The sequence below is a fragment of the Notolepis coatsorum genome (genome assembly GCF_963971535.1).
Source record: "Notolepis coatsorum genome assembly, chromosome: 1".
Classification (NCBI taxonomy): Eukaryota; Metazoa; Chordata; class Actinopteri; order Aulopiformes; family Paralepididae; genus Notolepis; species Notolepis coatsorum.
In genome coordinates, this window is record NC_140165.1 from 6459008 (window position 1) to 6473023 (window position 14016).

Sequence of the window (14016 nt, forward strand, 5' to 3'; positions counted from 1 at the left end):
CGACCCCCCCCCCTCCCTGTGACACAACTGGTCAACTGATTTGCTCCTTGTCCCTCTTCTTCCTCTCCGTCTCTCCTGAAAAAAAAAAAAAAAAAAAACAGGTAAGAACGACATCTTCGGCGAGATGATCCACCTGTTCGCCAAACCGGGGAAGTCCAACGCGGACGTGCGGGCGCTGAGCTACTGCGACCTGCACACCATCCAGAGGGACGAGATCCTCGAGGTGCTGGACATGTATCCCGAGTTCGCCGACCACTTCCTCAGAAACCTGGAGCTGACCTTTGACCTCCGCGAAGACCAACCCAAGGTAACCTATAACCACGACGAGGTTCCCGGTTCGATTCCCGGGCAGTGTGTCGACGTGTCCTTGAGCGAGACACGTAACACCCTTAACTGCTCCTGGTGAGCAGGTTGGCACCTCGCATCGGTCGCCTCCGCCCGTCGGTGTGTGAATGTGTGAGTGAGTGAACGGGTAAAATGTGACAAACAACAAATTGTGAAGCTATATAAATGCACCATTTACGGTCCAGCAGGGATGCCTGTTCCTGTTAACTCTTTCACTACCACACTACAGAAGGTTAACCTTTGGCGGCTGAGTGGCGCAGTGGGCAAGGCGCTCGCCACTAACGCAGGAGACGCTGGGTTCGAGCCCAGCTCTCGGCCGTTGCTACCGGCTTGGCCGGTCGTTCATACTAACACAATTGGCAGTGTTAGGGGGTGGGAAAGCCGGTGGGTGGGGATCGGACGTTGTGGACAGCGACTCCTACAGGTCGGTTGGTGCGCCTGTACAGCAGAATCGGGAAGTATCAGGGGCAGCGTGAGCCTCCCACGCGTTACTCCTCGCCACTGAGAGATCGCGCTGTACAGGTGAAAAGATGCGACAGGCTGCCTCCTCGTGTACCGGAGGGGACACGTGATGCAACGCTTGGTCCTCACTACAGCCGACCAGTGGGAGGCATAGTCTAGCAACGTTCGAGACAGGGGAGGGGTGAATTGAAGGGAGAAAACAAAATAAAATAAAAGATCTAACCCTAACTAACCTTACTGTCATACACTTGTCCTAATAAACTAACCTACACTGTAGCATGCAACACTTTGATGAATATTGTTACTCAGCTGATAAGAGTTGTGCCCTTCCTGATGACCTGTCGTACAGAACTTGTAAGTCGCTTTGGATAAAAGTGTTTCAGCTAAATGACTAAATGTAAATGTAAATTGGCGAGGCGAAATTGGGATGGGAGAAAAAATAAGGTTTGAAAATAAGGAGAAAAAGTGGCACAAAAAAAAGAAGGTTAACCTTTCACTACCACACTACAGACGGTTGTAGTGTGGTAGTGAAAGGCTTAACCGTCTGTATTGTCACAGTGGAAGGGGTTAACCCTTTGGTAGTGTGGTAGTGAAAGGGTTAATAGGCAGGACATACAGGTGAGGCCTCTATATTGCGAAGCAGAAGAAAACAAACTCCTGAAGACAGTGGGGTCGCTCGGCCAATGGAATCCCGGGGTACCCGTGCTCGCTGAACTCACGCACCGTTGCCAAGGTAACAACGTTGATAACCTAGACCCGAATCACTGTGTAGAGACCTCGGCGGTAAAAACGCAGTCTCGCCCCCCATCCCCCGCTAGCTCCGGAAGCATTCCCCCTGCGCTTGTACCATCTGGCGTCTTCAAGACGCTATGTCTAAGACGTCCCACTCCGAGATGAGTCATAACCGGGCGCGGCTTGACGTCGTCACGACGCCGCTCCGCCTTCTTCACAGGGGGTTCATGGGATTATTGATGAGTCGGCACATGATTCCCCACAGAATCCTCCTCCCGGATGATTAATAAAAGCCTTAAATCACAATGATTCCACCACGTGACGCAACCCGCCATTCTCCGAGGTCCTGAAGCAATTTTTCTAGATTTTCCATTGTGTATAATAATCAACGGTTGGTGTGTGTGTTAATATATGCAACCGGCGTACAGACTGGGAGAGCGATCGTTTTTCCCTTTTGCATACTGCAAACAGTGGGGCTTTAGCACCAGCCCCCCCCCCAACCCCCTCCCACCCACCAACCCCCACCCCCCAAACCCCCCCCAACCCCCTCCCACCCCACCCGCACCCCCTCCCAGGAGAGGAGAGGAGAGGCTTGACAATTAAGAAGAAGAAGAAGATTACTTTATTGTCAGTGTACACAAGGCAATTGAAATTTGTCACATCGCACATCCCTCCCAGTTACACGTGCACGCCGCCCCCCCCCAACCCCCCCCCCCCCCCGGCCCCCGTCCCCCCACACACACACACGCATCACATCAGAGAGGTCAGAGCGCATGCAGGGGTCGCCAGCAGCGCAGTGGTCACAGTGCCTTGCTCAAGGGCACTTGGGCACAGTTGGCAGGGCACCACCGTAGATGTAATACCAGTCACCAGCTCACAGTTGGGAGGAGTGTCGGTGGGCGGCGATCGAACCCGCGACGTGTTTGGTTACCGGCCGCCCCCCCCCCCCCCCCCCCCACCTCTATAGGGACGTCCCGCCTCCTCAAAAACGGTGAATCCCCAAAAAAACTGCCTCACCGCTTCGTCGTCTTCACTTTGCCGTTAACCCTTTCCCCACTGCCACACGGCAGAAGGTTAACCCTTTATTATACTATCACACGACCGACCGACGGTAACCTGCTGTTGTGTGTGGCAGTGAAAGGGTTATAATAATAACCCCCCTTGTGTATCGTCGCAGTGAAAGGGTTAACCGTTTTTGGTAGTGCGGCAGTGACAGGGTTATAACCCCCCTTGTGTATCGTCGCAGTGAAAGGGTTAACCGTTTTGTAGTGCGGCAGTGACAGGGTTATAACCCCCCTTGTGTATCGTCGCAGTGAAAGGGTTAACCGTTTTGGTAGTGCGGTGGTGACAGGGTTATAACCCCCCTTGTGTATCGTCGCAGTGAAAGGGTTAACCGTTTTGGTAGTGCGGTGGTGACAGGGTTATAACCCCCCTTGTGTATCGTCGCAGTGAAAGGGTTAACCGTTTTAGGTAGTGCGGCAGTGACAGGGTTATAACCCCCCTTGTGTATCGTCGCAGTGAAAGGGTTAACCGTTTTAGGTAGTGCGGGGTTAAAAGGCGTTTTATTCGGGGAAAACCCGCTCGCTCGGCGCGCGATGCCCTTCGTCGGGTTATCCTTGTCGGCCTTTTTGCGTGCAAAAGTTATAATTATAATTACTGCCGACAACGAGAGCCCTGGAGAAAACACCCCCCCCCCCCCGAGCCAGAGAGGCGTGTCGCTCTGCACCCTATTAGGTCTCTCTCTCCGTGTCGTATGGATTATGGAGCGTCTCTCCTCCGTGGGGCTGTGATGGAGTGACTCGTCTGCGTATCAACGCAGCCTAACCTCCGCGGTGCCGCGTCCGCAATCTGTTCAGTGACATGTTCATTCGAGACAGACGAACGGATCGTCCAATTTAGCCCCTGTGTGGGTGTGTGTACGTGTGTGTACGTGTGTGTGTGTGTGTGTGTGTATGTGTGTGGGTGTGTGCGTAAGTGTGTTTTCCCGTGCACATGCTATATAGTAGATGTTGTGCCATCATCACCGCCGTCTCACACCGTACGTAAACATAAACATGCACACACACACACACACACACACACACACACACACACACACACACACACACACACACACACACACACACACACACAACAGACACTAAAAACAGTATATTGTATATAGTAGTGTGTACATAGGACCCTTAATTTGTAGCTAACATTGTATTGCATTCATCTCGGGGCTTTAACATGTCTATTTCATCATGTCTATTTTATCATGTCTATTTTATTATCTTCTACTTATTTTATTTACTATTGTATTCGTGCACAATCAAAGCGGGCATAGGCCACCCGCATGTCACTGTATATGCCCTGTACTGGTACTGTATGTATGTGACAAATAAACCTCTTGAATCTTGAATCTTCCCCTGTTGCCTCACGCCGTACGTTCTCTGCTCCTCCGTGCCCACAGACCACGTACCACGACGGCAGCGACTCGGAGACGGAGGACGTTTTCGGGTCTCGAAGGCGGACGTCCTACGGGCGGAAATCATCCTCCGCAGGTCTGTCTGGGTTCCGGGCCACGCCCCCCCCCCCCCAAAATACTTTAGTGAACCCGATTTTGAGTTTCAGTGTGGATGTGCAGCCAGAGACCAAATGAACTTCACGTCACACACAACAGTAACGAGCGCCCGCAGCTATTGTATCGTACTGTGTCTGCCTACGGATCAGCTAGCCTATACTGTAGCTGTCGACCCAAAGCACCGCTCCCAGAGTTTTAAGCTAGGCTAGCTGATCCGTATCCGCTTCCATTAATTTGTGCTAAGCTAGGCCAGCATGCAGCGGCATAGCTTTCTTAAATTATTTTAGAACTTTTTTTTGTGTGGCATTTTAAGTGCTTTTATTGACAGGACAGATGGAAATTTGGGAGAGAGAGAGAGAGAGAGAGAGAGAGAGAGAGAGAGAGAGAGAGAGAGAGAGAGAGAGAGAGAGAGAGAGAGAGAGAGATGGGGAGGAGCTGCAACACATGTCCCGGGCCGGATTCGAACCCAGGACGTTGCGATTACAATGCAAGCGCCTTTACGTGGTGCACCACCGGGGGGCGCCCCAGTCGGATAGCTTTCTACTGAGCGCACAGAGAGGAGATTGGTATCTACAGTATCTTCTTGTCTGACTCGGAAGAAAACCTTAAGCACATTCCCCATGATGTCGGCGTGTTCCTTTAAGCCCGGATCTGTGATTGTTTTTCAGCTATATTACTGTGTGGGGATATTAGTTTATGTTCCCACGCATTCAATCAAGTCGAGAATGAAAACAAGTTCTTATTTCTTTTATTTTTTTGATCAACTTTTTCTCCTTATTTTCTATTTTTCTCCTCCCAATTTCGCTGTTTCCAATTCTCCCCTCCCCTGTCTTGAACGTTGCTCGCATATGCCCCACACAGGTCGGTCGTAGGGAGGGTAGAAGCCTTGCATCACGTGTCCCCCTCCGGTACACGAGGAGGCAGCCCGTCGCATCTTTTCACCTGCCAGCGCGGACTCTCAGTGGCGAGGTGTAACGTGTGGGAGGCTCACACTACCCCCCGCTACTTCCTGTCTCTGCTGTGCAGGCGTGCCCCAACCGACCTGTAGGAGTCGCTGTCCACAACATCCACATTACCACCCATCGACTTCCACCCCGCTGACTCTGCCAATTGAGCCAGTGTGACGGCCGGCCCAAGCCGACAGCCGGATTTGAACCCGGTGTCTCTTGCGTTGGTGACGAGCGCCAATGTCCGCGGCGCCACCCAGCCGCCCTTAAGTTCTTATTTCTTGTTTTCGATGATGGGGCCCGGCCTACCCCATTTGTTTAGGTTTTAGATCACAGATTGAGCCTTTAACCGGGGCCCAGTCGGTGTAAAAGATAACCACGCTCTAACTGCGTTTGCCCGCTCAGACCCTGAACACGCCGGAGCGATGTGTACCAGTCTCTCTCCTCTGCTCTCTCTCTCTCTCCGAGGCTGTAATGCAGCATTTCTAAATGACAGATTCACTGGCAGGTTCGGGCGAGAGCTTGGCGCTTGGCGCGCACCGCGGGGAGTACTTGTAATTAGAGTTCTGAGAGACGGGAGAGCTGGGTGTTTGGAGCCTGCGTCCGCGCGTGGCACAGCGGCGGCAGCACTGCGTTTGGCATTGATTCAGGCATCTCTAATTGGTAACCATGGTTACGGGCCCTCTCTCTGACTACAGTATCACCGTCTCACTGTAACACTGGAGGGCACACTTTTTACAATCCCTTTTCCTCCGTTTCTACCATCAAAACATCCGATATCGATTGATTGATTGATTGATTGATTGATTGATTGATTGGTTGATGGATTGAAACCTTTATTTATTTTCTAAATTAACATTGAGGTTTTACCCTCATTTGCATTGTCGTTGAGATTACACGTTTAAACAATTCTAGTACATCATTATACAAAAAAGGGAAATAATACAGTTACACACTGAGGTAATAATAATAACTTTATTTGTATAGCACCTTTCATACAGGGGATTGCAGTTCAAAGTGCTTTACATCAGTAAGAAATAAGACATAAAATCTGTGTAAAACAAGCAGCAAGAGCAAAGCATAAAGTGGAATAAAATAATGCAGATATATTAATAATTATAAACATGATGAAGGTCATAGTATGAGGGCGTAGAGATAAAAGTAAAAATAAGTAAAATAATAGCAAGAGTAAAATGAGCAGACATAAAATCACAGTTTTTCCCAACAGGCCACTTTGGTTTGATTTGATTGAATTTGATTGATTGAAAATTGTATTAACAGATTGCAGAATGGGTACAATACAGTACGGCTCAATACATACAATTGTTAAGGGGATGCAGACCAGAGAAAGACTTTCGTCTTGTTTACATCAGGGTCCCCCATTTTCAATTCATCATAACATATATGACAGACATGACATACAGGTAGACAGTACTGTTGCATCTAGACATGTATGACATACCAGATCTACAAATATACAGTACTGTTTATGATACAAAAATAGTCTAAATACATTTGATGGGGCAAAACTGTACATTGGAGGTTGGGTAGGTGGGGTGGGGTAACTGTACATTGGAGGATGGTGGGGCGGGGGGGTGGGGGGGAACTGTACATTGGAGGGGGTTGGGTTTAGACATTTACAGGGGCCAGTTTTGAATTGCAGTCTCCCGTAAATGCTCTTTGAGAGTGGTTTTGAAGGTGGGTAGTGATTCACATTCCTTTACAGCTGTGGGTAGGGCGTTCCACATAGATGTGGCATAATTCCGAAACGTGTTTAGTCCCTTATTTGAGCCGAATCTGGGTTTAACATGATTTGTGGAGCTTAGTGGTGTAGTGTATCTTGTAGACCAGGCCCATTGCAAGTCGCTGTACTCTGGCGTCTACTCTAAGCCATCCTAGGTTGTCAAAGTGGGCAGGGGTGAGGTGGGTTCTTGGAGTAAGGTCAAGCAGTAGTCTGACCAGTTTGTTTTGAGATGTTTGTAATTTTGTTTTTAGCACCTTTGAGGTGCTTTGGTACCATGAGGTGCAAGCATAGTCGTAGTACCCTTGAATGAGTGCTCCTGCCAGAGTCTTCAGGGTATTCTTGTTTACCAGAGAGGAGATCCGGTACAAGAATCGAGTTCGTTGATTGACTTTTTTGATTACATTGGATGCCATTTTGTCAGATTCAGTTTTAGTAGAATAGAAAATACATGAATGATGAAATTAGCACATAAAGTGGAGACATACTATAAAATCACAGTTTTTTTACAGTGCAATAAAATAGTTCTGGATTACTGTTTAAAAACCTCTTACCAAGCACCGGCCCGAAATCAGGCCGCCATGCCCATGCACACACGTCGCAGCACTTTGCGAGCGTCTACCGGCTCAGGGCTGCATTTTTCGCCGAACATATAATATACCGTTCGAACGCCATGCACCTCACTCGACCAATTCCAATGCCTCGGTTCTCGAGTTACATGACGATATGTCAGGCGAGCGTCTTTTTACAGGCCCGCGTAAAAAATTACCATATCGGACAGTATACGCTCGAGAACTGACCGCTCACCGTTGTTGGTGAAAATGATTGGTCAGCGTTGTAGCCAACGAGTGTCCGCTTCCAACCATACCCCACGTGAGGAGAAGCCCCTTAAAATCAATTCTAAAAGTTACAGGAAGCCAGTGTAGAGTAGCTAAGACAGGACTCATGTGTTCCCTCCTTTTGGCATTAGTTAGTAGTCTAGCTGCAGGGTTTTGAATGAGCTGGATTCTTTCAGTAGTTTTCTTGGGGAGACCAGTGAATAGTGCATTGCAGTAGTCTAGTCGGCTAGATATAAACACATGAATTAGCTTCTCTGCATCATTTTGATGTATGAATGGTCGTACCTTCACTGTGTTTCTGAGATGAAAGAAAGCTACTTTGTTTAAATGAGGTTGAAGTTCAAATCTGAGTCCAGGATGACACCGGGACTTGTCACCACCGGTTTAAGTGGTTAAGCTTCCTAGATTATTTGTTAGCATCTCTCTTTTTGATTTGGGGCCAACAAGTATAGAACTTCAGTTTTATCCACATTCAATTTGAGAAAGTTATCGTTCATCCATTTGTTTATTGCTGACAGCTCCCTTGTGCAACCCCCTAGCGGCTTTCATGTTTCTCTGATGTATGGCCTCCTAGACTAATATAAAACATCCTTCCTCTGATATATGTTTTTTGATCCAGTTCAACACACAGCCAGAGAAACCAATACGCTTTTCAAGTTGATTTATTAGGATGTTGTGATCAATAGTACCAAAAGCTGCACTGAGATCTAATATGGGAGTTCAGTTTTGTGATCATGTTTTAAATTAAAAACAGTTGCTTACTGAGGTAGGGAGGTTTATGATCATGTTTTAAATAAAAAACAGTTGCTTACTGAGGTAGGGAGGTTTATGATCATGTTTTAAATAAAAAACAGTTGCTTACTGAGGTAGGGAGGTTTATGATCATGTTTTAAATAAAAAACAGTTACTTACTGAGGTAGGGAGGTTTGTGATCATGTTTTAAATTAAAAACAGTTATCAATATCATTGAAAAAGTCCTGGGAAATGAGTTGACAAAAAGAGTGAGAAGCCTCTGCTCCCCCCCCCCTCCCTCCAGGAGCCCACAGCACGGAGGCGCCAGACGCGCACTGCGATGCCAAGCGGGAGAGGCAGCTGTTCGCCTGCTCCCAGGCGGCGTCGGCGGCCGAGAGAAGGAGGAACCGGGACTCCGTCACCGAGGAAGGACACAAGGAGGAGGAGGAGGAGGAGGAGGAGGAGGAGGAAGGGCGGGTGGAGGAGGAGGAGCAGAGGCCGCTGTGTGCGGGCGTGCTGGGGTACCCGTTGGTCCGGGACCACGCCGCGGGCGTCGCTCTGAGCCCCGGAAGTACGGACGCGCAGGCGGGCGACGGGGGCGGCGCACAGAGCCAGTCGTACAAAGGTGTGTGGAATAATGATCCCCTCCCCCCTCCCATTTTTTTTTTTTTTTATTTGTCTTTTTCCCCCTCCTTTTTCCTCCGATTTTCTCCCATCCCAATGTTAGTCGTTATGCCAATTCCCAGTCCCTTCCTGGTCGCTGCACACTTACCCCCACAGTCAGATCATCTGGGAGAGTGGAGGCTACCACGTGCTTCCTCCGACACACGTCCAGCCAATCAACCGCTTCTTTTCACCTGGCAGCGCGGACTCTCACTGAGAGGGCGTAGCGTGTGGAAGGATCACACTATCCCCCTCAGGTCCTATCCGCGCTTAGCAGGCGCCCCCGACCGAACTGTAGGAGTCGCTGTTTTACAACGACCCGGACCCACCCCGCCAGCTTCTCCCACCCTCTAATACTGCCAATTGTATTAGTGTGAACGGCCAGCCAAGCTGGTGACAACCCCCGGAGCTGTGAGCTGGATTCGAACGGGCGAATACAGCCGCTCCGGGGTTGGTGACGAACGCAATCTCCGTTACGCCACCTGACCGCCCTCCCCCTTCCCATTCTTATTATTCCCCCCCACACCTCTCCAATCTGTCTACCCTCCCCCCATTCATACACCTTTGTCACCTCCCTTTCAACCCTCTCCGGTCAACCCCCTCCTCCTCCTTCTAACTCCCCCCTCCCCCCCTCTTGGCTCCCCCTCCAATCCAATACCAGGGCCATCCAATCCACAATCCCTTTCTCTCTACTATAAAGACCTAGGTTTTACTGGACTATGGAGCTCTTTGGGGGGATACTACTAGGCCAGTGTCTCTCCTGGAGTCATCCAGCAATAACTCTCCACCTATTTGTACTTGATACTCCGTTTGAGCTAAATAAACTTGTGTCTACATTCGACTGAGTACATCCTTACTCATGGTAAATTCCTCCACAGGTGAGATGGAGGCCTTTGTTTACTCTTTCACGTTGTTATCATCGTCACATTATTCTATTATTCTACTCGTATTCCATCCTTGCATTTATTTCCGACTCGGACACGTGGCAGATGCCTCCTCGGGAGACGAGCTTCGCGCTCGTCATAATCGTTTCCCTCCGTCCTCACCTTCAAAACACCAGACGTCTAATTTTTAACATCAGACGTCAGTTTTTCGCACCTTGCGTCAAACATCTCAGGTGGCAGGTAGGCTGTCCTATTTTAGGACGAACATCAAAGGTTCTAGTTCCCGAACCAAAGGTAGGGGGAGAGGGGGGAGGGGGGTAGAGAGAGAGAGAGAGAGAGAGAGAGAGAGAGAGAGAGAGAGAGAGAGAAAGAGAGAGAGACACACAAAGTGGAAGGGAGAGATGGAAAGACAGACAGACAAACAGGAGAGAGGGAGATGCCTTTCTGACACAACCAAAAGGACAGCACAGAGAAAGATATAGAGAGAGAGATAAAGATATATATAATATATATAGAGAGAGAGAGAGAGAAAGAGAAAGAGAGAGAGAAAGATAGACGCAACACAATCTGAATCACCGTGGAAAACTGTTGCACATTGGAGTTATTTACTGCCCTGTAAAGCTGTTTACAGTTGCTGTAAATCTGCAATATATATATATATTTTTATTTACTCATTCCGACTGTAAATTAGCGAGGACTCGAATACAAACTGCTTTCATTAACACGAACGCCCTCTGAAGGTTTCCGCTAAAAAGGGTAATTGGGGGAGGGGTTCTATAAATACATGAAGAAAAACTTGAATATCCCTAAACCCCAGAAGTGGAATGTCACACCTATTAAAAAACCAAACAAGGATTATGTGTGGTTAGGATGAAAACATCAAACCCAGCGTGGTAATAAAACAGTAAGAGGATTATCGACAGGCAGCAGGTCATCCCCCCCCCCCTCCCCTTCTTGATTACAGGCCAAGAACCACATAAATCAAATCACATTTATTTGTAAAGCCCGAAATCACAAGTTAATGTCCCCATGGGCCGGACAAGTCTTCTTTAACACTTTGGATGCCACGCCTCCCCGTCTCAAAACATGGTTGAATGCCAGCACCCACTTCAATGATAGCGTTGTGAAGGCATAAACTATGTCTTAAATTTAATTATGTGTCTAATCTGGCCGTCGCTTATCAATGACTTGTTTGCAGTCAACATTGTCGAAACGGATTGTTTTTTAATCGGTTCATTTCCGTTTTATACCGTTTTGAAAAACCCTCGTTTTCTTGAAAGTTTCAGGAAAATATAAAGATTCTGTGATAATCGCCCGTTACTGGAATATTCTGGGATACACAAAAAACGTTGTCATTTTTCGGCCTATTTATGAATAGTTTTCAAATAAACGCTAGATTATCGATAGTATATGTGTACTTATGCACACTAGAGAAGCGAGCTGAAAAATCGAATCTCTCATTTCCTGATCAGCGCACCACACACACACACACACATAGGGCACACGTTGATAACTCTGTGAAAACAGCTTTGATTATCCCAAGACTGGTAAAATAGATTCCTTACCTCAGATCAGATGTTCTCCAAAAAGATGATTCCAATTCCTGATCGCCATTCCAAATATCGATCGCGTTTATTGATCCAACGCTGCGTACGGGAAATATGTATTCCGCGCTATGTATTCAGTATATATATACTGTATGTATATATATTGATCACGAGCCAAGAACCACATGAAGGAGGTTAGTGAAAGGTTAAACATTAGGAGGCAATAACTCTCTCTCTTTTTGGCTCGTGATCAATATATATATATATATATATATATTGATCACGAGCCAAGAACCACATGAGTTTAGTGAAAAGTTCAACTTTAGAGGCAACAACTCTCTGCTCCACTGTAATGCTGCTCAAACGTCGTCACGTGACGGGTGACTTTGTGAAAAATGTGAGCAACACAGTAGGGCTGTCTTAAATACTTCGAAGCTTCGTTCGATGGGCATGGGATTCGAATATGAAAATAAAATGTGATTATAAAAAAAATATATATATATATATATATATATATATATATATATATATATATATATATATATATATATATATATATATATATATATATATATATATATATATATATATATATATATATATATAAATTATGATTTCTTTTATTTTTTTATTTTTTTGCAAAATCAACTCTGCCTCTCTTTGTTAACTACAACAAGCAATGCTGTTTGTTATTTAAGATGAGGTCGGACTCGGCACTGACAGATTTGTGTTCATTGTGCTGCTTTTATAAAGCATCAAATGACGGCTTACAATATTTCATGAAAGCAGTGTTTCGTTTGTCTAAGATTTAAAAAGGTTTAAACTTTACAGCACTGACAAAGTTGAACAACGTGCTGTACAAGTCCCACACCATAAAAAAAGAAAAAGAAAAAGAAATTATTAAAAGAATAAAAAAATTTATCTCGAAGCTTCGAATGAAAATTGAATCTCTGCCCCGAAGCTTCGAATTCCAAAAGAAAATTCGAAGGTCAGCCCTACAACACAGGCAGTTCTGTTGTCTCTCAGCTAATGCTTTCAGTGTAACGCGTTACTTCGGAAGGGGACACACTAATAATGATCGAGTAGCTGAAGCTAATGAGGCCCTGCTGCGTGTTAACAAACCATCGATCAACCATCAGTCACTCACTCAAGTGTCAGACCTGACGCCTCCTCAGTGCAGGGAAGTCCTTCCAGAATGGTAAAGAACTCTCCGTTTGACTCTCAAATCTCCCTTTTCTACCATCTTACCTCTTCTGTTCCCGCACTTCGCTCATTAGTTCTCTAAGCACTTGATCGTTATCTGTGCCTCTCTCTCTCTCGAAGGCAAGTGTTACCGATTTTAGCTACACGGTGCCCCCGGAAAACCACATACAGCACATAGACCCACGATCACTGATGTGGGGTAGAAACCTTGTAACTCCAGTTTTAGCATTGATTGATTGATTGAAAACTGTATTAACAGATTGCAGAATGGGTACAGTACAGTACAGCTCAATACATACAATTGTTAAGGGGATGCAGACCAGAGAAAGACTTTCGTCTTGTTTACATCAGGGTCCCCCATTTTCAATTCATCAGGACATATATGACATACATGACATACAGATAGACAGTACTGCTACATCTATACATTTATGACATACCAGATTTGCAAATACAGTACTGTTTGTGATACGAAAAGAGTCCAGAAAAGAGAGTATACATTTGACGTAGAAACTGACATTGGGTTGGGTAGGAGGGGTGGGTGGGTGGGGACACTGTACAACTGTACAAGCAAGACTGTACATTGGAATATTGACAAGACCATACTTGGTCATTTACTGTACATTGGGGGGGGGGGGGTTGTGTTAGGACATTTACAGGGGCCAGTTTCGAATTGCAGTCTCCCGTAGGTGTTTTTTTAGAGTGTTTTTGAAAGTGGGTAGTGATTCACATTCCTTTACAGCTTTGGGTAGGGCGTTCCACATTGATGTGGCATAATTGCAGGTGTTTACATTATGTACTGAAGGTTAACGGGATCTTGGTTTCATTGCCTTAGTGTTCATCGAAACCCATAGAACCGTGAATGATACGTCGGTGGTTTATTCAGGACAGGACCCACGGTTTGACTGCAACCACAGGCTTCTTCAGTTCATGTCCACAGTCTTCTTCAGTTCATGTTCACAGTCTTCTTCAGTTCATGTTCACAGTCTTCTTCAGTTCATGTTCACAGTCTTCTTCAGTTCATGCTCTTTTCTTTTTATCCACTTTTTATCCTCCTGTTTTTCTGTATTTCCTCCCATCCCAATTTAGTCGTTATGCCAATTCCCCCCTCCCCTTCCTGGTCATTGCGCGCATGTGCCCCCCCCCCCCCGGCCGGTCTAGGGAGCCCTGAAGTCTAGCTCCCTCCGATACCAGTGTTGGGAAGTTCACTTTCTACATGAACTAGTTCAGTTCACAGTTCACAATTTTTTAAATGAACTAGTTCAGTTCATAGTTCATAATTCAAAATTTTGAACTAAAGTTCATGGTTTCAAAAATGAACTAATTTAGTTCTTTTTTGATATATATATTTTTTTTTA

The 14016-nt window shown here is 46.5% G+C and overlaps 1 protein-coding gene across 1 annotated transcript in view; it reads left to right on the forward strand.

Moving 5' to 3' along the window:
- Nucleotides 1-14016, forward strand: part of LOC311242516 (voltage-gated inwardly rectifying potassium channel KCNH7-like) — a gene marked incomplete at both ends in the record, with an annotated part of 129548 nt that overhangs the window by 79789 nt on the left and 35743 nt on the right. The window contains 2 exons of the mRNA XM_084331475.1: nucleotides 102-335; nucleotides 8690-8986. Coding sequence (XP_084187601.1) covers nucleotides 102-335; nucleotides 8690-8986 — 531 coding nt within the window. The remainder of the gene's footprint in view (nucleotides 1-101; nucleotides 336-8689; nucleotides 8987-14016) is intronic.